This window comes from Staurois parvus, unplaced genomic scaffold, assembly GCF_062004578.1.
Source record: "Staurois parvus isolate SC_StPar_1 unplaced genomic scaffold, SC_StPar_1.0 ptg002825l, whole genome shotgun sequence".
NCBI lineage: Eukaryota > Metazoa > Chordata > Amphibia > Anura > Ranidae > Staurois > Staurois parvus.
Window position 1 is genome coordinate 29,211 of NW_028320621.1, and position 26,756 is coordinate 55,966.

Sequence of the window (26,756 nt, forward strand, 5' to 3'; positions counted from 1 at the left end):
GGTGGAGAAGGATCTGGGGGGGGTCAATGGTGGAGAAGGATCTGGGGGGGTCAATGGTGGAGAAGGATCTGGGGAGATCAATGGTGGAGAAGGATCTGGGGGGGTCAATGGTGGAGAAGGATCTGGGGGGGTCAATGGTGGAGAAGGATCTGGGGGGGTCAATGGTGGAGAAGGATCTGGGGGGTCAATGGTGGAGAAGGATCTGGGGGGGTCAATGGTGGAGAAGGATCTAGGGGGGGTCAATGGTGGAGAAGGATCTGGAGGGGTCAATGGTGGAGAAGGATTTGAGGGGGTCAATGGTGGAGAAGGATCTGGGGGGGGGTCAGGGGTGGAGAAGGATCTGGGGGGGGTCAATGGTGGAGAAGGATCTGGGGGTTCTGGTAGCTCCAGCTTAATAATGGCAGCAATGCCAAGCTTGTATTAGGAGAGGTATAGACTCCAGAGAGAGATATCACCCCCCCCCCCAATACAAATCATTAGTAATACCTCATCTGGAATATGCAGTTCAGTTTTGGGCTCCAATTCACAAAAAGAACATTGGGGAACTGGAGAAAGTACAGAGAAGGGCAACCAAACTGATACGAGGCATGGAGGAGATCAGCTATGAGGGAAGATTAGAGGAACTGAATGTATTCTCTACTGAGAAGAGGAGATTAGGGGGGGATATGATCTCCATGTATAATACATAAGGGGGGATATGATCTCCATGTATAATACATAAGGGGGGATATGATCTCCATGTATAATACATAAGGGGGGATATGATCTCCATGTATAATACATAAGGGGGGATATGATCTCCATGTATAATACATAAGGGGGATATGATCTCCATGTATAATACATAAGGGGGGGATATGATCTCCATGTATAATACATAAGGGGGGATATGATCTCCATGTATAATACATAAAGGGGGGGATATGATCTCCATGTATAATACATAAGGGGGGGTATGACCTCCATGTATATTACATAAGGGGGGATATGATCACCATGTATAATACATAAGGGGGGATATGATCTCCATGTATAATACATAAGGGGGGATATGATCTCCATGTATAATACATAAGGGGGGATATGATCTCCATGTATAATACATAAGGGGGGATATGATCTCCATGTATAATACATAAGGGGGGGATATGATCTCCATGTATAATACATAAAGGGGATATGATCTCCATGTATAATACATAACGGGGGATATGATCTCCATGTATAACATATAAGGGGGGGATATGATCTCCATGTATAATACATAAGGGGGGATATGATCTCCATGTATAATACATAAGGGGGGATATGATCTCCATGTATAATACATAAGGGGGGATATGATCTCCATGTATAATACATAAGGGGGGGATATGATCTCCATGTATAATACATAAGGGGGGATATGATCTCCATGTATAATACATAAGGGGGGGATATGATCTCCATGTATAATACATAAGGGGGGATATGATCTCCATGTATAATACATAAGGGGGGATATGATCTCCATGCATAATACATAAAGGGAGGATATGATCACCATGTATAATACATAAGGGGGGATATGATCTCCATGTATAACACATAAGGGGGGGATATGATCTCCATGTATAATACATAAGGGGGGGATATGATCTCCATGTATAATACATAAGGGGGGATATGATCTCCATGTATAATACATAAGGGGTGATATGATCTCCATGTATGATACATAAGGGGGGATATGATCTCCATGTATAATACATAAAGGGGGGGATATGATCTCCATGTATAATACATAAGGGGGGGGGGTATGACCTCCATGTATATTACATAAGGGGGGATATGATCACCATGTATAATACATAAGGGGGGATATGATCTCCATATATAATACATAAGGCGGGATATGATCTCCATGTATAATACATAAGGGGGGGATATGATCTCCATGTATAATACATAAGGGGGGATATGATCTCCATGCATAATACATAAGGGGGGGATATGATCACCATGTATAATACATAAGGGGGGATATGATCTCCATGTTTAATACATAAGGGGGGATATGATCTCCATGTATAATACATAAGGGGGGATATGATCTCCATGTATAATACATAAGGGGGGATATGATCTCCATGTATAATACATAAGGGGGGATATGATCTGCATGTATAATACATAAGGGGGGATATGATCTGCATGTATAATACATAAGGGGGGATATGATCTCCATGTTTAATACATAAGGGGGGATATGATCTCCATGTATAATACATAAGGGGAGATATGATCTCCATGTATAATACATAAGGGGGGGATATGATCTCCATGTATAATACATAAGGAGGGATATGATCTCCATGTATAATACATAAGGGGGATATGATCTCCATGTATAATACATAAGGGGGGATATGATCTCCATGTATAATACATAAGGGGGGATATGATCTCCATGTATAATACATAAGGGGGATATGATCTCCATGTATAATACATAAGGGGGATATGATCTCCATGTATAATACATAAGGGGGGGGGGTATGATCTCAATGTATAATACATAAGGGGGGGGGGTATAATCTCCATGTATAATACATAAGGGGGGGAGTATGATCTCCATGTATAATACATAAGGGGGGATATGATCTCCATGTATAATACATAAGGGGGATATGATCTCCATGTATAATACATAAGGGGGGATATGAGCACCATGTATAATACATAAGGGGGGATATGATCTCCATGTATAATATATAAGGGGGATATGATCTCCATGTATAATACATAAGGGGGATATGATCTCCATGTATAATACATAAGGGGGGGTATGATCTCCATGTATATTACATAAGGGGGGGGGGCATGATCGCCATGTATAATACATAAGGGGGGGGGATATGATCTCCATGTATAATATATAAGGGGGGATATGATCTCCATGTATAATACATAAGGGGGATATGATCTCCATGTATAATACATAAGGGGGATATGATCTCCATGTATAATACATAAGGGGGGATATGATCTCCATGTATAATACATAAGGGGGGATATGATCTCCATGTATAATACATAAGGGGGGATATGATCTCCATGTATAATACATAAGGGGGATATGATCTCCATGAATAATACATAAGGGGGATATGATCTCCATGTATAATACATAAGGGGGGGATATGATCTCCATGTATAATACATAAGGGGGGGGGTATGATCTCCATGTATAATACATAAGGGGGGATATGATCTCCATGTATAATACATAAGGGGGGTATGATCTCCATGTATAATACATAAGGGGGGATATGAGCACCATGTATAATACATAAGGGGGGATATGATCACCATGTATAATACACAAGGGGGGATATGATCTCCATGTATAATACATAAGGGGGGATTGATCACCATGTATAATACATAAGGGGGGATATGATCTCCATGTATAATACATAAGGGGGGGGGGGATATGATCTCTATGTATAATACATAAGGGGGGATATGATCTCCATGTATAATACATAAGGGGGGATATGATCTCCATGTATAATAAATAAGGGGGGGGGGATATGATCTCTATGTATAATACATAAGGGGGGATATGATCTCCATGTATAATACATAAGGGGGGATATAATCTCCATGTATAATACATAAGGGGGGATATGATCTCCATGTATAATACATAAGGGGGATGTGATCTCCATGTATAACATATAAGGGGGGGATATGATCTCCATGTATAATACATAAGGGGGGATATGATCTCCATGTATAATACATAAGGGGGGATATGATCTCCATGTATAATACATAAGGGGGATATGATCACCATGTATAATACCTAAGGGGGGATATGATCTCCATGTATAATACATAAGGGGGGGATATGATCTCCATGTATAATACATAAGGGGGGATATGATCTCCATGTATAATACATAAGGGGGGGATATGATCTCCATGTATAATACATAAGGGGGGATATGATCTCCATGTATAATACATAAGGGGGGATATGATCTCCATGCATAATACATAAAGGGAGGATATGATCACCATGTATAATACATAAGGGGGGATATGATCTCCATGTATAACACATAAGGGGGGGATATGATCTCCATGTATAATACATAAGGGGGGGATATGATCTCCATGTATAATACATAAGGGGGGATATGATCTCCATGTATAATACATAAGGGGGGATATGATCTCCATGTATGATACATAAGGGGGGATATGATCTCCATGTATAATACATAAAGGGGGGGATATGATCTCCATGTATAATACATAAGGGGGGGGGTATGACCTCCATGTATATTACATAAGGGGGGATATGATCACCATGTATAATACATAAGGGGGGATATGATCTCCATGTATAATACATAAGGCGGGATATGATCTCCATGTATAATACATAAGGGGGGGATATGATCTCCATGTATAATACATAAGGGGGGATATGATCTCCATGCATAATACATAAGGGGGGGATATGATCACCATGTATAATACATAAGGGGGGATATGATCTCCATGTTTAATACATAAGGGGGGATATGATCTCCATGTATAATACATAAGGGGAGATATGATCTCCATGTATAATACATAAGGGGGGGATATGATCTCCATGTATAATACATAAGGAGGGATATGATCTCCATGTATAATACATAAGGGGGATATGATCTCCATGTATAATACATAAGGGGGATATGATCTCCATGTATAATACATAAGGGGGGATATGATCTCCATGTATAATACATAAGGGGGGATATGATCTCCATGTATAATACATAAGGGGGATATGATCTCCATGTATAATACATAAGGGGGATATGATCTCCATGTACAATACATAAGGGGGATATGATCTCCATGTATAATACATAAGGGGGATATGATCTCCATGTATAATACATAAGGGGGATATGATCTCCATGTATAATACATAAGGGGGGGGGGGGTATGATCTCCATGTATAATACATAAGGGGGGGAGTATGATCTCCATGTATAATACCTAAGGGGGGATATGATCTCCATGTATAATACATAAGGGGGATATGATCTCCATGTATAATACATAAGGGGGGATATGATCTCCATGTATAATACATAAGGGGGGATATGATCTCCATGTATAATACATAAGGGGGGATATGAGCACCATGTATAATACATAAGGGGGGATATGATCTCCATGTATAATATATAAGGGGGATATGATCTCCATGTATAATACATAAGGGGGGGATATGATCTCCTAGATTGTAAGCTCAAAAGAGTAGGGCCCTCTTACCCCTTGTGTGCTGTTTGATGTTACTGTACTGTTTCATGTATTGTCCCCCCCTATTGTACAGCGCTGAGCAAACCCTTTGGCGCTATATAAACTCGATAAATAATAATAATAATAATAATAATAATATGATCTCCATGTATAATACATAAGGGGGGATATGATCTCCATGTATAATACATAAGGGGGGGATATGATCTCCATGTATAATACATAAGGGGGGATATGATCTCCATGTATAATACATAAGGGGGGGATATGATCACCATGTATAATACATAAAGGGGGATATGATCTCCATGTATAATACATAAGGGGGGGTATGATCTCCATGTATATTACATAAGGGGGGGGGGCATGATCGCCATGTATAATACATAAGGGGGGGGATATGATCTCCATGTATAATATATAAGGGGGGATATGATCTCCATGTATAATACATAAGGGGGATATGATCTCCATGTATAATACATAAGGGGGATATGATCTCCATGTATAATACATAAGGGGGGATATGATCTCCATGTATAATACATAAGGGGGATATGATCTCCATGAATAATACATAAGGGGGATATGATCTCCATGCATAATACATAAGGGGGGGATATGATCTCCATGTATAATACATAAGGGGGGGGGTATGATCTCCATGTATAATACATAAGGGGGGATATGATCTCCATGTATAATACATAAGGGGGGTATGATCTCCATGTATAATACATAAGGGGGGATATGAGCACCATGTATAATACATAAGGGGGGATATGATCACCATGTATAATACACAAGGGGGGATATGATCTCCATGTATAATACATAAGGGGGGATTGATCACCATGTATAATACATAAGGGGGGATATGATCTCCATGTATAATACATAAGGGGGGGGATATGATCTCTATGTATAATACATAAGGGGGGATATGATCTCCATGTATAATACATAAGGGGGGATATGATCTCCATGTATAATACATAAGGGGGGGGGATATGATCTCTATGTATAATACATAAGGGGGGATATGATCTCCATGTATAATACATAAGGGGGGATATAATCTCCATGTATAATACATAAGGGGGGATATGATCTCCATGTATAATACATAAGGGGGATGTGATCTCCATGTATAATACATAAGGGGGGGGGATATGATCTCTATGTATAATACATAAGGGGGGATATGATCTCCATGTATAATACATAAGGGGGGGATATGATCTCCATGTATAATACATAAGGGGGGGATATGATCTCCATGTATAATACATAAGGGGGGGATATGATCTCCATGTATAATACATAAGGGGGGGATATGATCTCCATGTATAATACATAAGGGGGGGATATGATCTCCATGTATAATACATAAGGGGGGGTATGATCTCCATGTATAATACATAAGGGGGGATATGATCTCCATGTATAATACATAAGGGGGGGATATGATCTCTATGTATAATACATAAGGGGGGATATGATCTCCGTGTATAATACATAAGGGGGGAAATGATCTCCATGTATAATACATAAGGGGGGGTATGATCTCCATGTATAATACATAAGGGGGGGGGGTATGATCACCATGTATAATACATAAGGGGGGGATATGATCTCCATGTATAATACATAAGGGGGGGGATATGATCTCCATGTATAATACATAAGGGGGGGGGGGGTATGACCTCCATGTATATTACATAAGGGGGGATATGATCACCATGTATAATACATAAGGGGGGATATGATCTCCATGTATAATACATAAGGGGGGGATATGATCTCCATGTATAATACATAAGGGGGGGTATGACCTCCATGTATATTACATAAGGGGGAAATAATCTTCATGTATAATACATAAGGGGGGATATGATCTCCATGTATAATACATAAGGGGGGGGATATGATCTCCATGTATAATACATAAAGGGGATATGATCTCCATGTATAATACATAACGGGGGATATGATCTCCATGTATAACATATAGGGGGGGGGTATGATCTCCATGTATAATACATAAGGGGGGATATGATCTCCATGTATAATACATAAGGGGGGATATGATCTCCATGTATAATACATAAGGGGGGATATGATCTCCATGTATAATACATAAGGGGGATATGATCTCCATGCATAATACATAAGGGGAGGATATGATCACCATGTATAATACATAAGGGGGGATATGATCTCCATGTATAATACATAAGGGGGGATATGATCTCCATGTATAATACATAAGGGGGGGATATGATCTCCATGTATAATACATAACGGGGGATATGATCTCCATGCATAACATATAAGGGGGGGGGGGGGGTATGATCTCCATGTATAATACATAAGGGGGGATATTATCTCCATGTATAATACATAAGGGGGGATACGATCTCCATGTATGATGCATAAGGGGGATATGATCACCATGTATAATACATAAGGGGGGATATGATCTCCATGTATAATACATAAGGGGGGATATGATCTCCATGTATAATACATAAAGGGGGATATGATCTCCATGCATAGTACATAAGGGGGGGATATGATCACCATGTATAATACATAAGGGGGGATATGATCTCCATGTTTAATACATAAGGGGGGGATATGATCTCCATGTATAATACATAAGGGGGGATATGATCTCCATGTTTAATACATAAGGGGGGATATGATCTCCATGTATAATACATAAGGGGGATATGACCTCCATGTATAATACATAAGGGGGGATATGATCTCCATGTATAATACATAAGGGGGGATATGATCTCCATGTATAATACATAAGGGGGGATATGATCTCCATGTATAATACATAAAGGGGGATATGATCTCCATGTATAATACATAAGGGGGATATGATCTCCATGTATAATACATAAGGGGGGGGGGGGGGTATGATCTCCATGTATAATACATAAGGGGGGGGGGTATAATCTCCATGTATAATACATAAGGGGGGAGTATGATCTCCATGTATAATACATAAGGGGGGATATGATCTCCATGTATAATACATAAGGGGGATATGATCTCCATGTATAATACATAGGGGGGGATATGATCACCATGTATAATACATAAGGGGGGGTATGATCTCCATGTATAATACATAAGGGGGGTATGATCTCCATGTATAATACATAAGGGGGATATGATCTCCATGTATAATATATAAGGGGGGATATGATCTCCATGTATAATACATAAGGGGGGGTATGATCTCCATGTATATTACATAAGGGGGGATATGATCTCCATGTATAATACATAAGGGGGGATATGATCTCCATGTATAATACATAAGGGGGGGAATGATCTCCATGTATAATACATAAGGGGGATATGATCTCCATGTATAATACATAAGGGGGGGTATGATCTCCATGTATATTACATAAGGGGGGATGTGATCTCCATGTATAATACATAAGGGGGGATATGATCTCCATGTATAATACATAAGGGGGGTATGATCTCCATGTATAATACATAAGGGGGGGGGATATGATCTCTATGTATAATACATAAGGGGGGATATGATCTCCATGTATAATACATAAGGGGGGATATGATCTCCATGTATAATACATAAGGGGGGGGGATATGATCACCATGTATAATACATAAGGGGGGATATGATCTCCATGTATAATACATAAGGGGGGGGGGGGATATGATCACCATGTATAATACATAAGGGGGGATATGATCTCCATGTATAATACATAAGGGGGGATATGATCTCCATGTATAATACATAAGGGGGGGATATGATCTCCATGTATAATACATAAGGGGGGATATGATCTCCATGTATAATACATAAGGGGGGGGATATGATCACCATGTATAATACATAAGGGGGGATATGATCTCCATGTATAATACATAAGGGGGGATATGATCTCCATGTATAATACATAAGGGGGGGGGGATATGATCACCATGTATAATACATAAGGGGGGATATGATCTCCATGTATAATACATAAGGGGGGATATGATCTCCATGTATAATACATAAGGGGGGGGGGATATGATCACCATGTATAATACATAAGGGGGGATATGATCTCCATGTATAATACATAAGGGGGGATATGATCTCCATGTATAATACATAAGGGGGGATATGATCTCCATGTATAATACATAAGGGGGGGGGGTATGACCTCCATGTATAATACATAAGGGGGATATGATCTCCATGTATAATACATAAGGGGGGGGATATGATCTCCATGTATAATACATAAGGGGGGATATGATCTCCATGTATAATACATAAGGGGGGATATGATCTCCATGTATAATACATAAGGGGGGGATATGATCTCCATGTATAATACATAAGGGGGGATATGATCTCCATGTATAATACATAAGGGGGGGGATATGATCACCATGTATAATACATAAGGGGGGATATGATCTCCATGTATAATACATAAGGGGGGGGGGATATGATCACCATGTATAATACATAAGGGGGGATATGATCTCCATGTATAATACATAAGGGGGGGATATGATCTCCATGTATAATACATAAGGGGGGATATGATCTCCATGTATAATACATAAGGGGGGGGGGGATATGATCACCATGTATAATACATAAGGGGGGATATGATCTCCATGTATAATACATAAGGGGGGGGGGGGGATATGATCACCATGTATAATACATAAGGGGGGATATGATCTCTATGTATAATACATAAGGGGGATATGATCTCTATGTATAATACATAAGGGGGGATATGATCTCCATGTATAATACATAAGGGGGGATATGATCTCCATGTATAATACATAAGGGGGGGATATGATCTCCATGTATAATACATAAGGGGGGATATGATCTCCATGTATAATACATAAGGGGGGGGGGATATGATCACCATGTATAATACATAAGGGGGGATATGATCTCCATGTATAATACATAAGGGGGGGGGGATATGATCACCATGTATAATACATAAGGGGGGATATGATCTCCATGTATAATACATAAGGGGGGATATGATCTCCATGTATAATACATAAGGGGGGATATGATCTCCATGTATAATACATAAGGGGAGATATGATCTCCATGTATAATACATAAGGGGGGATATGATCTCCATGTATAATACATAAGGGGGGATATGATCTCCATGTATAATACATAAGGGGGGGGATATGATCTCCATGTATAATACATAAGGGGGATATGATCTCCATGTATAATACATAAGGGGGGGATATGATCTCCATGTATAATACATAAGGGGGGATATGATCTCCATGTATAATACATAAGGGGGGGATATGATCTCCATGTATAATACATAAGGGGGGGATATGATCTCCATGTATAATACATAAGGGGGGATATGATCTCCATGTATAATACATAAGGGGGATATGATCTCCATGTATAATACATAAGGGGGGGATATGATCTCCATGTATAATACATAAGGGGGGGATATGATCTCCATGTATAATACATAAGGGGGGGTTGCTGTAGGAAAGTCCTGGATTCTTTCTTGGATACACAGAATATAACTGGATATAACATTTATAGGGAACGTTGATCCCGGGAATATCTGATTTCCTCTCGGGGGATCAGGAAGGAATGTTTCCCTGCAGGAGGAGATCGGATCGTCCTTTGCTGGGTTTGTTTGCCTTCCTCTGGATCCCCTGTGGGTGGAGGATTATAACTTCTTTTTTTTTATGGTTGAACTGGATGGACTTTTGTCTTTTTCAGCCAGACTAACTATGTATAGCTCAGATTTCTGTGGCTGGCACCAGGTCGGCTCATTTCCTAATCTAGGTTGCACCATCAATGGCTTCTCTTTTAGCAGATATATCTCCGTTGGCTGTCAGGGAATGCTGAGCCTGGTAGTTCCTCAGTCTTTGGTGAACCACAGATTGCTGTCGCCTTGGAGGGGATTCTATAAAACGCATTAAGACGCCGTTTTTTTTTTAGCTTTCTCTAACCTCAATGTTCTGTAAAATCACGAATAAAACGCTTGCGCTCCTAAACGCTCTCAAACGCTTCCAAACACGGCTAAAACACGCCAACGAGCCGCACAGAAATGCCATCTGGAGTTTTTTGAGCTTTTAAAAAAAAAACACTAGTGTGAACGGAGCCTGAAATGAAATGGCGCATTTGTGGATCAGGGATGTGACCCACGCCATCTTTCCGCTCTTTTCATTGGTTTGCAGGAATAAACATCGTACAACAATTTGACTTTTGTTTGTTACTTTGTTTCAGTTGCATGGGGGGGGGGAGGAGCTCAGACAATGGGAAGCCGTAGATTGTTGATGCCAAGGCTGTGATTTAATGCGATTTCATCTTCTCTCTGTCTGTCCTTTCCCGCGGATCGCACCGAGCAGTACAGGAGGCCGAGCCGGAGGAACCGCAGGTGGTAACAGAGGCGCAACCTCCCAAATCTACCAAAAAAGCCAAAGCGTCCGGCGCGGCAGCGAGTTGCCCATCTGGCAGTGCCAGGAAGGAAAAAAAGGGAAAGCAGAAAGGTCAGCCGCATGCTCCAGAAACCCTCGTTGTGAGGTCACGTTGCATGTTCTCCCATCCTAAATACATACACGCATGTGACCTGTATGTGTATGTGCTCCCTGACCGTGCAGCGCAGCATGAACCCATCGCGCGCAGAGAGCCCCTCCCCCACATTGGCCACTATAGACTGTGCTGTGATGTACGCCAGGACTCATTTTATTACCATACAGCCAGCTGATCACATCTATCCAATCACTTTTATTCACTTAAGCAGGCCATAGACGGGTCGAAAACCGGCCTTTTTTAAAAAAAAAAAAAAAAAAGAAAAATCGATCATTCAATCGGCCAACATTAACACCAACGGTAAAAAAAAACGGCCGATTTTCGTCCCGTCTACGGCCGGCATTCAACCCCATAATGACTTCTGTCCCTGCAGAGAGCTCCGCTGTTATATTTTACATGAAAGTTTTGCGGTTGCAACAATGTATCCATTTGTATCCATTTCGGATACAGATGTTTTTATTCAGATACAAATGGATACATTGTTGCAACCGCAAAACTTTCATGTAAAATATAATAGCGGACTGGAATTCTTCTTATTCTTTCTTCCTCTCCTTCTTCTTCTTCTTCCTTCTTCTTCTTCTTCTTCTTCTTCCTTCTTCTTCCTCCTTTTCTTCTTCTACTTCTTTCTTTCTTTCTTTCTTTCTTTCTTCTTCCAGCTTCTTTTTTCTTCCTCTACTTCTCTCTACTTCTTCTTCTTCCTTCATCTTTCTTTCTTTCTTTCTTTCTCTTTCTTTCTTTCTTTCTTTCTTTCTTTCTTTCTCTCTCTCTCTCTCTCTTTCTCTTTCTTTCTTTCTTTCTTTCTTTTTCCTTCTTCTTTCCTCTTCTTCTTTCTTCTTCTTTCTTCTTCTTCCTTCATCTTTCTTTCTTTCTTTCTTTCTTTCTTTCTTTCTTCTTCCTTCTTCTTCTTTCTTCTTCTTCCTTCATCTTTCTTTCTTTCTTTCTTTCTTTCTCTCTCTCTTTCTCTTTCTTTCTTTCTTTCTTCTTCCTTCTTCTTTCCTCTTCTTCTTTCTTCTTCTTCTTTCTTCTTCTTCCTTCATCTTTCTTTCTTTCTTTCTTTCTTTCTTCTTCCTTCTTCTTCTTTCTTCTTCTTCCTTCATCTTTCTTTCTTTCTTTCTTTCTTTCTTTCTTTCTTTCTTTCTTTCTTTCTTTCTTTCTTTCTTTCTCTCTCTCTCTCTCTCTCTTTCTTTCTTTCTTTCTTTCTTTCTTTCTTTCTTTCTTTCTTTCTCTCTCTCTCTCTCTCTCTCTCTCTCTCTCTCTCTCTCTCTCTCTTTCTTTCTTTCTTTCTTTCTTTCTTTCTTTCTTTCTTTCTTTCTTTCTTTCTTTCTTCCTTCTTCTTTCCTCTTCTTCTTTCTTCTTCTTCCTTCAAAAAATCGGCTGATTTTCTTCCAGTCTATGGCTGGCATAACCCCCCCGGTCACACCGGGTGCGACTTGCAATGCCATGCGAGTTGCAAATCGCACCCTGTTGTCCGCAATTAAAGCTGTCAGATTGGTGCAATTCTGACTTGCTCGGAGCCGCACCGGTTTCTAAAGTGGTGCCTGCACTACTTCAGGTGCGACTTGCATAGACATCTGTGTTTTGCATGCCGAAGATGCCTTGCAAGTCGCACTGCAAGTCGGAATACCATCCGACTTTGAAATTCACAGTAAATCGCACGATTTCAAAGTCGGATCAGTGTGACTGGGGTGTGACCGGGGTATCAGAGAGAATATTACACTCCGGTCACATCAAGTGCGACTTGGCATGCGATTTGCATGCCATGTGACCTGCAAATCGTCTGTCAAGTTGCAGGACATGCGAGTTGCAAATCTCATGGCAAGTCGCACCCTGTTGTCTGCAATTAAAGCGGTCAGATCGGCGCAATTCCGACTTGCTCGGAGCAGCGCTGGTTTCTAAAGTAGAGCATGCGTGACTTGAGGTGCGACTTGCATAGACATCTGTGTATTTCTCACCGCAGATGTCTTGCAAGTCGCACCGCAAGTCGGAATACTATCCGACTTTGAAATTCACTGTAAATCGCACAATTTCAAAGTCAGATCGGTGTGACTGGGGTGTGATCGGGATGTCAGAGAGAATATTACACCCCGGTCACATCAAGTGCGACTTGGCATGCGATTTGCAAATCGTAGGCCAAGTCACACCTTATTGCCTGCTATCAGAGCGGTCATATCGGCGCGGTTCCGGCCTGGTCGGAGTCACACCGATTTCTAAAATAGTAAATGTGAACCAGGGAAGCTCCACTCACACCTGAGCCTTTTGGGATCACTGCGGTCGCAAAATGCATGTTCAGGTCCCATTATTTTCAGTGGAACCTAAACCTGCCGTGATTGTCGCGTGGCAAATCGCATTGCGTGACGCTTGTTGCCCCAAGCGCTGACAACCCACGCTACGCTAAAACTGGCTCCTAACTTTTTTTTTGCTGGCTCCTAGATTCCAAGCAAATTTGTCAAGCCAGAGCTTCATACACTGATTTCTTATGATCGTCAGCTCCATCTAGTGGCCATAATGCAGTATTTTGTTTTGGAAATGCCTTAATCAGGAAAACAGCACATTATGTCCACTAGATGGAGCTGACGGTCATAAGAAATCAATGTACTAAGCAAAATATGGTCAGAATTCATGACAGCTGGGTAAATGCATGTTACATTAACCCCTTCCTATCTGGCCCATGTATATAAACGGCCGGACGGTGGCAGTGCAGGGGCGGGCTTCCGTTCATAAACGGCGCATTCTGGACTGTGCACGCTCCCTGGGAGCACCACGATCCGGTGCCCGCTGTGTCCTCTGGATACAGTGGAACACCAATCGTCGTACAGGACCTCTGTACGAGGTCCCGATCATGTGATCACTGATTGTTCCAATCCCCTCCATATCATGTAATTCAGGTGTTCCAATCCCCTCCATATCATGTGATTCAGTGTTCCAATCCCCTCCATATCATATGATTCAGGTGTTCCAATCCCCTCCATATCATGTGATTCAGGTGTTCCAATCCCCTGCATATCATGTGATTCAGGTGTTCCAATCCCCTGCATATCATGTGATTCAGGTGTTCCAATCCCCTCCATGGACACAGGTGTATACAATCCAGCCCCTAGGCATGCAGACGGCTTCTACAAACATTGGTGAAAGAATGGGTCGCTCTCAGGAGCTCAGTGACTCCAAGCGTGGTCCCGTGATAGGTGGCCACCTGGGCAATAAGTCCATCCGTGACATTTCCTGGCCACTAAATATTCCACGCTCAACTGTTAGTGGGATTATAACAAAGTGGAAGCAACTGGGAACAACAGCCACTCAGCCACCAAGTGGTAGGCCACGTCACATGACAGGGCGGGGTCAGCGCATGCTGAAGCGCACAGTGCGCAGAAGTCGCCAACTGTCTGCAGAGTCAATAGCTAAAGACCTCCAAACTTGGTGTGGCCTTCAGATGAGCCCAACAACAGTGCGTAGAGAGCTTCATGGAATGGGTTTCCATGGCCGAGCAGCTGCATCCAAGCCTTCCATCACCAAGTGCAATGCAAAGCGTCGGATGCCGTGGTGTAAAGCACGCCGCCACTGGACTATGGAGCAGGGGAGACGTGTTCTCTAGAGTGACCAATCACGCTTCTCTGTCTGGCAATCCGATGGACTAAATGTACTAAAAGTTATACTAAGCCATAAACTTTATCCTTCTGTTCTCTGATTGGCTGGCCGGATTTTGTGGGGGGATTATCTGTGTGTGTCGTGTTACAGAAGGCGGGAAAAGAGATACATACAGGGCTTTTTTGCTAAAAAAATAGGTGCAGGAACTCCACTCTTCTGAGTTCTTTTCTCTGCCTCCTATCCGCCTAGGAGCACCGTCACTTGGTTCCCCCCCTACCCAAACTGTGCGGGGAGGATGGTGGCCGGTCATGTGACCTGCGCTCAGCGCTTTCTCCTCTCACTACGATTGGATGATTCTGTATCTTCTGTGATCTGTCTGTGTATCTCATGTGTGTTCCATATAGAATATTCCCCCCAGCGAGGCCTCTGTCCGCTCGCTGGTGCTTTGCATGCTGTGATTTGATTCTTTGTCAGACCGCACATTGTCGCTGCATGCCCATGTGACCGCCCACAGCGCCACTTCTCATTGCACGTTACCGTCTCTTTTTTAAAATATTTTTGCCCGAAACAACTAATCATGTGTTGGAGTGCAGCTGGAGGAACATCGGCTTCACCTTTCCATGGAAGAGTAAATTGTACATCACGTATGAAGTCACTGGATATATACGGCTTAAAGGGTCACTCCACCCAGAAATCATAGCTGAGTGTTCACTAAATGCTGGAGAGTTTGCCTGTTATTTATATCTCCGCTCTCGGGTCTGCCGTCATCAGTGTGAGGGGTTCCAATGGGATCGCCCACAATGACATTCACATCCATTTATAGGGACTTGTAATATGTGCAGCAGGAGCTGCCCGTCCCTTACGTATCCCTCACCCATCCCTCTCCCATCCATTGCCCATCCCTCACCCATCCCTCTCCCATCCATTACCCATCCCTCTCCCATCCCTCACCCATCCCTCTCCCATCCATTACCCATCCCTCTCCCATCCCTCACTCATCCATTACCCATCCCTCTCCCATCCATTACCCATCCCTCACCCATCCCTCACCCATCCCTCTCCCATCCATTACCCATCCCTCTCCCATCCCTCACCCATCCCTCACCCATCCCTCACCCATCCCTCTCTCATCCATTGCCCATCCATTACCCATCCCTCACCCATCCCTCTCTCATCCATTGCCCATCCATTACCCATCCGTCTCCCATCCCTCACCCATCCCTCACCCACCTCTCTCTCATCCATTGCCCATCCCTCTCCCATCCATTACCCATCCCTCTCCCATCCATTGCCCATCCCTCTCCCATCCCTTCCTAATCCCTCTCCCATCCCTTCCTCATCCCTCACCCATTCCCTTCCTCATCCCTCACCCATTCTCTTCCTCATCCTTCACTCATTCCCTTCCTCATCCCTCTCCCATCCCTTCCTCATCCCTCACCCATTCCCTTCCTCATCCCTCACCCATTCTCTTCCTCATCCCTCAACCATTCCCTTCCTCATCCCTCTCCCATCCCTTCCTCTTCCCTCACCCATTCTCTTCCTCATCCCTCAACCATTCCCTTCCTCATCCATCTCCCATTCCCTTCCTCATCCCTCACCCATTCCCTTCCTCATCCCTCAACCATTCCCTTCCTCATCCCTCACCCATTCCCTTCCTCATCCTTCACTCGTTCCCTTTCTCATCCCTCAACCTTTCCCTTCCTCATCCCTTACCCATTCCCTTCCTTATCCCTCACCCATTCCCCTCCTCATCCCTCACTCATTCCCTTCCCCATACCTCACCCATTCCCTTCCTCATCCCTCACCCATTCCCTTCCTCATCCCTCACCCATTCTCTTCCTCATCCTTCACTCATTCCCTTCCTCATCCCTCTCCCATCCCTTCCTCATCCCTCACCCATTCCCTTCCTCATCCCTCACCCATTCTCTTCCTCATCCCTCAACCATTCCCTTCCTCATCCCTCACCCATTCTCTTCCTCATCCCTCAACCATTCCCTTCCTCATCCCTCACCCATTCTCTTCCTCATCCCTCACCCATTCCCTTCCTCATCCCTCAACCATTCCCTTCCTCATCCCTCACTCATTCCCTTCCTCATCCCTCACTCATTCCCTTCCTCATCCCTCACCCATTCCCTTCCTCATCCTTCACTCGTTCCCTTTCTCATCCCTCAACCTTTCCCTTCCTCATCCCTTACCCATTCCCTTCCTTATCCCTCACCCATTCCCTTCCTCATCCCTCACTCATTCCCTTCCTCATCCCTCATCCTTTCCCTTCCTCATCCCTCACCCATTCCCTTCCTCATCCCTCACCCATTCCCTTCCCCATACCTCACCCATTCCCTTCCTCATCCTTCACTCATTCCCTTCCTCATACCTCACCCATTCCCTTCCTCATGCCTCGCCCATCCCTTCCTCATCCCTCACCCATTCCCTTCCTCATACCTCACCCATTCCCTTCCTCATCCCTCGACCATTCCCTTCCTCATCCCTCACCCATTCCCTTCCTCATCCCTCACTCATTCCCTTCCTCATACCTCACTCATTCCCTTCCTCATCCCTCACTCATTCCCTTCCTCATACCTCACCCATTCCCTTCCTCATCCTTCACTCATTCCCTTCCTCATCCTTCACTCATTCCCTTCCTCATCCCTCGCCCATCCCTTCCTCATCCTTCACCCATTCCCTTCCTCATCCCTCGCCCATCCCTTCCTCATCCCTCACCCATTCCCTTCCTCATCCCTCGCCCATCCCTTCCTCATCCCCCATTTATTCCTTGCCCTGGTCATCTTGTGATGCTGATGCCTTTTGGTCCACAAATAGTAATGGGCAGTTTTTACAGAACCCAAATTCTTCTACTTCTGCCACCTGCTGTAGGCTTGTTGAGGGTCACTGACTCAGGGAGTATTCAATACAGAGACTGCCAGGCAAACAGGATTTTCAGAAGGATCCCCGGTGTCAGCCTTTCCCTCAGCAGAAACCTACAAATTGATTTGCATCATTTTCCTTCAGAGTCTTCCCCTTCATATCTCCTTCCAGCTGACTCGTTAGGTGGATGGACAGATCAGAAGCTTTTACAGCTGAGTTGCATAAACCTGACTCAATTCCCAAAGCCAAGACGTTATTGTCACTCAGGTCCAATCAGATTGGAAAATTAAAGCCAAAACGGTAACAATAAAGATCCTTATCTTCGTGTTGAAGCTTTGTGGGTTGAGCCTTTAACTCCACCAGAAATAGTGAGGAGTCACTCCCTCGTCTTTGGTGTCACATAAAGAACAGGCACTTTCCTTGGTGTGCCCGCCATTGATTGGTGCTCATGGTTGGTCGGCGAACGATCCCCCATACACACAACACAGACAATACATTGATCTGACCCATCATCCTTCCCTACAGGAATCGACGGTCCGGCTGCTTTCCAGGACGAAGCTCAGGACACGGGGAGCCATGTGCAGATCCTGACGGTGGGACAGTCCCCTCAGGAGGAGGACGAGAAGGAGACGGCGACCGGCGGACAATCGCAAAGCAAGCAGGACCTGAGGGTGACCATGCAAAAGAAAGGTGAGCAAATAAAACGGCCTGGATTGTAGGGAATGCTGCCATTGTACCCGGCCCTGAGGAAGGGGAGTGTGTGGCCCCCGAAACGCATTGCTCTGCTCGTCCTAATTAGTTGAATAATAAAGTTTCTGGACTCCTAAAGTGATTGTAAACCCTTCATATCCCCAGAGAAGTGATCCAGTCTATTGCTCTGCAGTCCTCTCTCTCCTCTCCCCTCCCCTCTTCTCCTCTCTTCTTTTCTCTCTTCTCCTCTCTTCTTTTCTTTCTTCTCCTCTCCTCTCTTTTCTTCTTTTCTCTCTTCTCCTCTCCCCTCCCCTCTTCTCCTCTCTTCTCCTCTCCTCTCTTCTTTTCTCTCTTCTCCTCTCTTCTCTTCTTTTCTTTCTTCTCCTCTCCTCTCTTCTCTTCTTTTCTCTCTTCTCCTCTCCTCTTTTCTCTCTTCTCATCTCCTCTCTTCTTTTCTCTCTTCTCCTCTCCTCTCCTCTCCTCTCTTCTTTTCTCTCTTCTCCTCTCCTATCCTCTCTCCTCTCTTCTCTTCTTTTCTCTCTTCTCCTCTCTTCTCTTCTTTTCTCACTTCTCCTCTCCTCTCTTCTCTTCTTTTCTCTCTTCTCCTCTCCTATCCTCTCTCCTCTTCTCTTTACTTCTCTCTCCTCTTCTCTTTTCTTCTCTCTGCTCTTCTCTCTTCTTCTCTCTCCTCTTCCCTCTTCTCTTCCCTCTTCTCTTCCCTTCTCTTCTCCTCTCTTCTTCTCTCTTCTCTTCTCTTCTCTTCTCCTCTCCTCTCTTCTCTTTTCTTCCCCTCTCCTCTCCCCTCCTCTCCGTTCCCCTCCCCTCTCCTCCTCTCTCTTCTCTTCTCTGCTCTTCTCTCTTCTCTTCTCCTTTCTTCTCCTCTCCTCTCCCCTCCCCTCTTCTCCTCTCTGCTCCTCTCTTTTCTCATTTTTCTCTTCTCTTCTCCTGTCCTCTGCCCTGCCAGCAGTGACCCCTGTCCCCTTCCCTGCCAGCAGTGACCCTCGTCCTCTGCCCTGCCAGCAGTGACCCCTGTCCTCTGTCCTGCCATTTGTGACCCCTGTCCTCTGCCCTGCCAGCAGTGACCCCTGTCCTCCGCCCTGCCAGCAGTGAGTCCTGTCCTCTGCCCTGCCATTTGTGACCCATGTCCTCTGCCCTGCCAGCAGTGAGTCCTGTCCTCTGCCCTGCCATTTGTGACCCATGTCCCCTTCCCTGCCAGCAGTGACCCCTGTCCTCTGCCCTGCCAGCAGTGACCCCTGTCCCCTTCCCTGCCAGCAGTGACCCCTGTCCTCCGCCCTGCCAGCAGTGAGTCCTGTCCTGTGCCCTGCCATTTGTGACCCCTGTCCTCTGCCCTGCCATTTGTGACCCATGTCCTTTGCCCTGCCAGCAGTGAGCTTGTCCTTTGCCCTGCCATAAGTGACCCCGTCCTCTGGTCCTCTGCCCTGCCAGCGGTGACCCCTGTCCTCTGCCCTGCCAGCGGTGACCCCTGTCCTCTGCCCTGCCAGCAGTGACCCCTGTCCTCCGCCCTGCCATTTGTGACCCCTGTCCTCTGCCCTGCCATTTGTGACCCATGTCCTTTGCCCTGCCAGCAGTGAGCTTGTCCTTTGCCCTGCCATAAGTGACCCCGTCCTCTGGTCCTCTGCCCTGCCAGCGGTGACTCCTGTCCTCTGCCCTGCCAGTTGTGACCCTTTCCTCTGCCCTGCTGACCCCTCTCCTTAGCTCTGTTGTCCCCTATCCTCAGTTCTGCTGGCCCCTGTGCCCTGCCCTGGTGACCCCTGTACAGTTTTCTGTTGACCCTTGTACACTGCCCTTCTGACCCTTCTACACTGCCCTGCTGACCCTTCTACGCTGCCCTGCTGACCCCTGTACGCTGCCCTGCTGACCCTTGTACGCTGCCCAGCTGACCGCTGTACACTGCTCTGCTGACCCCCTGTACACTGCCCTGCTGACCCCTGTACACTGCCCTGCTGACCCCTGTACGCTGCCCTGCTGACCCCTGTACACTGCCCTGCTGACCCCTGTACGCTGCCCTGCTGACCCCTGTACGCTGCCCTGCTGACCCCTGTACGCTGCCCTGCTGACCCCTGTACGCTGCCCTGCTGACCCCTGTACGCTGCCCTGCTGACCCCTGTACGCTGCCCTGCTGACCCCTGTACGGTGCCCTGCTGACCCCTGTACGCTGCCCTGCTGACCCCTGTACACTGCCCTGCTGACCTCTGTATGCTGACATTTTTTATTGCACTCCCACATCAGAGAGGCTGGATCCGGCGGTGCTTGTGCCATAGACAGCGTCCTCATCATCCATCTTCGCTCCTGCATGAAGGCTGTGCAGCTCCTCACTAGGGCCCCATTCACACCTGCGCGACACAACACGGTTTTCATGGTACAGCAGAGGGCGGCCTATTCACTTGAATGGGCTTCTCTATGCGCGACAAATGCACCAAAGTATCCCTTGGACGTGAGCTCACGTGTCTTTGCCATGCGTGACAAAATGCGTGTTTCTCCAGCAGAGTTTGGGATGTTACTAGGAAATAAGTGCGATGAAGGTTCGGGCGCATTTTTAACGTATTTCTGGAAGTGCGCGCCGAGATGCGCATATCTGCGCGCGTTCCTGTGAATGGCGCCTAAAGGTGGCCATACGATGGAGAAATTTGTGGTCAATCTAGATGCAAAAAAGTTCTTCACAGATTAACCCCTTCCATCCGGCCCTGGCGCTGCTTTCATAGGGTCTGTACAGCCGGCGGGCAGGAAGGATCGCCAGTCATGTGACCCATTGTGATCGGCTTCTTGCATCCTTTTTACAGCATAGCTCAGACTGGGGGAGGGAGAGGCAGCACCAGGAGCCAATCAGGAGCATGCTGACAGGAGGAGAGGGCAAAGTGACGTGGAGATGAGCTCATCAGTCTTCTGGGGAGGGACAAGACCTGTAAGCGCTACTAAACTGCAGCAGTGAAATGCCAGGTCTGCGGCCTGCCAGACAGGCCTGTGCTGCGTGACAGAGTTGTGTGAATCTCAGAACTGGATGGACAACAAGTCTTTTTGAATCTCTTTTATATGTATTTATAGGTTTGCCTAAAACCGGATTAGGCTTGTAAATGCCATGTGAATGAGCCCCCAATTCCTGTCTGGTGTCCCCCCCCCAGGTATATCCAGCAGCATGAACTTCGATGAAGAAGGAGACGAGGAAGATGAAGACAGCTCAAGTTCCTCCCAACTGAACAGCAACACCCGGCCCGGCTCCGCCACCAGCAAAAAGTCCAACAAGGTGAGGAGCACCTTCAATCTGATTGGCTCCGGGACTAAGACCAATGAGCATGGTGGGCAAAAGTACCAGAGAATTTTATATCGAAGGCCACGACTTTCCCCATTTTTATCGAAGGCCACGACTTTCCCCATTTATATCGAAGGCCACGACTTTCTCCATTTATATCGAAGGCCACAACTTTCCTTATTTATATCGAAGGCCACGACTTTCCCCATTTATATCGAAGGCCACGACTTTCCCCATTTATATCGAAGGCCACGACTTTCCCCATTTATATCGAAGGCCACGACTTTCCCCATTTATATCGAAGGCCACGACTTTCCCCATTTATATCGAAGGCCACGACTTTCCCCATTTATATCGAAGGCCACGACTTTCTTCATTTATATCAAAGGCCACAACTTTCCCCATTTATATCGAAGGCCACGACTTTCCCCATTTATATCGAAGGCCACGACTTTCCCCATTTATATCGAAGGCCACGACTTTCCCCATTTATATCGAAGGCCACGACTTTCTCCATTTATATCGAAGGCCACGACTTTCCTTATTTATATCGAAGGCCACGACTTTCCCCATTTATATCGAAGGCCACGACTTTCCCCATTTAAATCAAAGGCCACGACTTTCCCCATTTATATCGAAGGCCACGACTTTCGCCATTTATATCAAAGGCCACGACTTTCCCCATTTATATCGAAGGCCACAACTTTCCCCATTTTTATCGAAGGCCACAACTTTCCCCATTTATATCGAAGGCCACGACTTTCCCCATTTTTATCGAAGGCCACGACTTTCTCCATTTATATCGAAGGCCACAACTTTCTCTATTTATATCGAAGGCCACAACTTTCCTTATTTATATCGAAGGCCACGACTTTCCCCATTTATATCGAAGGCCACGACTTTCCCCATTTATATCGAAGGCCACGACTTTCCCCATTTATATCGAAGGCCACGACTTTCCCCATTTATATCGAAGGCCACGACTTTCCCCATTTATATCGAAGGCCACGACTTTCTTCATTTATATCAAAGGCCACAACTTTCCCCATTTATATCGAAGGCCACGACTTTCCCCATTTATATCGAAGGCCACGACTTTCCCCATTTATATCGAAGGCCACAACTTTCCCCATTTATATCGAAGGCCACGACTTTCCCCATTTATATCGAAGGCCACGACTTTCCCCATTTATATCGAAGGCCATAACTTTCCCCATTTATATCGAAGGCCATAACTTTCCCCATTTATATCGAAGGCCACAACTTTCTCCATTTATATCGAAGGCCACAACTTTCCCCATTTATATCAAAGGCCACGACTTTCCCCATTTATATCAAAGGCCACGACTTTCTCCATTTATATCGAAGGCCATAACTTTCTCCATTTATATCGAAGGCCACAACTTTCTCCATTTATATCGAAGGCCACAACTTTCTCCATTTATATCGAAGGCCATAACTTTCCCCATTTATATCGAAGGCCATAACTTTCCCATTTGTGATGGCTTAGGGAAGGGTTAAAAGGGTTTTCTTATAGCCCTCTTTGTTCATTTGGGGAGATTTCCCTTCACTTTCTGCCCTGTAGAAAAAAAAAACAGGAATTGAGAGGAAATCCCTTCCTGTTCTGGTGACAACTCTAAACTTTATATTTCTCACCTCAGAGACAGTGGTCACCAGGACAAACACATGTTCTAACCTTTCGCCACTCTATCCAGAACTGTTTAAAAAGTTTTAGTTTTGGGAACACTATAAGTAGCTTAGTTGTAACTAAATCCACCCAAAACTGATGCAGGAGGTCTGACTTCAGAGGATAGCCATGACACATTTTTCATCGAGAGGTTAGCAATGACACAACATGCACTTCTCTCTCTATGTACTTCTGTAAGAAATGACTCTCTTTGGTTGGTTAATTAAGTGTTTGTTCCCCTCAGGAGAGCGCCGCAGCACCGAGCCCACAGACCAACGAACCGTCCATCGACGTGGAGGACCTGGAAGAGTTCTCAATGCGGCCGGCCCCTCAGGGAGTCACCATTAAGTGCAGGATCACCCGGGATAAGAAGGGCATGGACCGGGGCATGTACCCCACCTATTACCTCCACCTGGAGAGGGAAGACGGCAAAAAGGTTTGTGATGTTGAAGGGTTTAAGGAAAGAGACCATTTTTTGTTTTGCTGAAATGTTGGGGAAAAAATTGGAACACTTAGATGAAATTATGCCATTAGGTGAAATAGACTCAATGGGAAAAGCCAATGGGATAAGTCAATGGGAAAATGGTGTCAATGGGAAATGGAGTGAATGGGAAAAGCCAATAAGAAAGGTCAATGGGAAAATGGTGTCAATGGGAAAATGGTGTCAATGGGAAAATGGTGTCAATGGGAAATGGAGTCAGTGGGATAAACTAATGGAAAGTCAATTGCAAAACTGAGTCAATAAAAAAAGCCAATAAGAAAAGTAAATGGAAAGTGGAGTCAATGGGAAAAGTCAATGGGAAGATGGAGTCAATGGGAAAAGTCAAAGGGAAAATGGTGTCAATGGGAAATGGAGTGAATGGGAAAAGCCAATAAGAAAGGTCAATGGGAAAATGGTGTCAATGGGAAAATGGTGTCAATGGAAAAATGGAGTCAGTGGGATAAACTAATGGAAAGTCAATTGCAAAACTGAGTCAATAAAAAAAGCCAATAAGAAAAGTAAATGGAAAGTGGAGTCAATGGGAAAAGTCAATGGGAAGATGGAGTCAATGGGAAAAGTCAATGGGAAGATGGAGTCAATGGGAAAAGTCAATGGGAAGATGGAGTCAATGGGAAAAGTCAATGGGAAAATTGATGAAGCCTATGGGATAAGCCACTGGGAAAAACCAACAAGAAAAGTCAATATAAAAATGGAGTCAATCGGAAAATGGAGTAAATGAAAAATGCCAATGGGAAAAGTCAATGGGAAGATGGAGTCAATGGGAAAAGCCAATAATAAAATTCAATGGGAAAATTGAGTCAATGGGGAAAACCAATAAGAAAGGTCAATGGGAAAATGGAATCAATGAGAAAAGTTAATGGGAAATGGTGTCAATGGAAAAATGGTGTCAATGGGAAAATATAAACAATGGAAAATGCCAATAAGAAAAGTCAATTGCAAAATTGAGTCAATGAATAAAGCCAACGGGAAAAGTCACTAGGAAAATTGAGTCAATGGGAAAATTGATGAAGTCTATGGGATAAGCCACTGGGAAAAACCAACAATAAAAGTCAATATAAAAATGGATTCAATGGGAAAAGCCAATGGGATAAGTCAATGGGAAAATGGTGTCAATGGGAAATGGAGTGAATGGGAAAAGCCAATAAGAAAGGTCAATGGGAAAATGGTGTCAATGGGAAATGGAGTGAATGGGAAAAGCCAATAAGAAAGGTCAATGGGAAAATGGTGTCAATGGGAAAATGGTGTCAATGGGAAAATGGTGTCAATGGGAAAAGCCAATGGGAAATGGAGTCAGTGGGATAAACTAATGGAAAGTCAATTGCAAAACTGAGTCAATAAAAAAAGCCAATAAGAAAAGTAAATGGAAAGTGGAGTCAATGGGAAAAGTCAATGGGAAGATGGAGTCAATGGGAAAAGTCAATGGGAAGATGGAGTCAATGGGAAAAGTCAATGGGAAGATGGAGTCAATGGGAAAAGTCAATGGGAAAATTGATGAAGCCTATGGGATAAGCCACTGGGAAAAACCAACAAGAAAAGTCAATATAAAAATGGATTCAATGGGAAAAGCCAATGGGATAAGTCAATGGGAAAATGGTGTCAATGGGAAATGGAGTGAATGGGAAAAGCCAATAAGAAAGGTCAATGGGAAAATGGTGTCAATGGGAAAATGGAGTCAATGGGAAAAGCCAATGGGAAATGGAGTCAGTGGGATAAACTAATGGAAAGTCAATTGCAAAACTGAGTCAATAAAAAAAGCCAATAAGAAAAGTAAATGGAAAGTGGAGTCAATGGGAAAAGTCAATGGGAAGATGGAGTCAATGGGAAAAGTCAATGGGAAGATGGAGTCAATGGGAAAAGTCAATGGGAAGATGGAGTCAATGGGAAAAGTCAATGGGAAAATTGATGAAGCCTATGGGATAAGCCACTGGGAAAAACCAACAAGAAAAGTCAATATAAAAATGGAGTCAATCGGAAAATGGAGTAAATGAAAAATGCCAATGGGAAAAGTCAATGGGAAGATGGAGTCAATGGGAAAAGCCAATAATAAAATTCAATGGGAAAATTGAGTCAATGGGGAAAACCAATAAGAAAGGTCAATGGGAAAATGGAATCAATGAGAAAAGTTAATGGGAAATGGTGTCAATGGAAAAATGGTGTCAATGGGAAAATATAAACAATGGAAAATGCCAATAAGAAAAGTCAATTGCAAAATTGAGTCAATGAATAAAGCCAA

The 26,756-nt window shown here is 44.3% G+C and overlaps 1 protein-coding gene across 2 annotated transcripts in view; it reads left to right on the plus strand.

The window, feature by feature from the left end:
- LOC149429076 (tubby protein homolog) overlaps nt 1-26,756 on the plus strand; it is a 70,037-nt gene that overhangs the window by 12,921 nt on the left and 30,360 nt on the right. The window contains exons 3-6 of one of the 2 annotated variants that reach the window (XM_089666759.1): nt 11,746-11,886; nt 18,902-19,066; nt 22,207-22,328; nt 24,266-24,457. In XM_089666759.1, coding sequence (XP_089522885.1) covers nt 11,746-11,886; nt 18,902-19,066; nt 22,207-22,328; nt 24,266-24,457 — 620 coding nt within the window. The remainder of the gene's footprint in view (nt 1-11,745; nt 11,887-18,901; nt 19,067-22,206; nt 22,329-24,265; nt 24,458-26,756) is intronic. The other variant, XM_089666760.1, reaches the window with a different exon arrangement.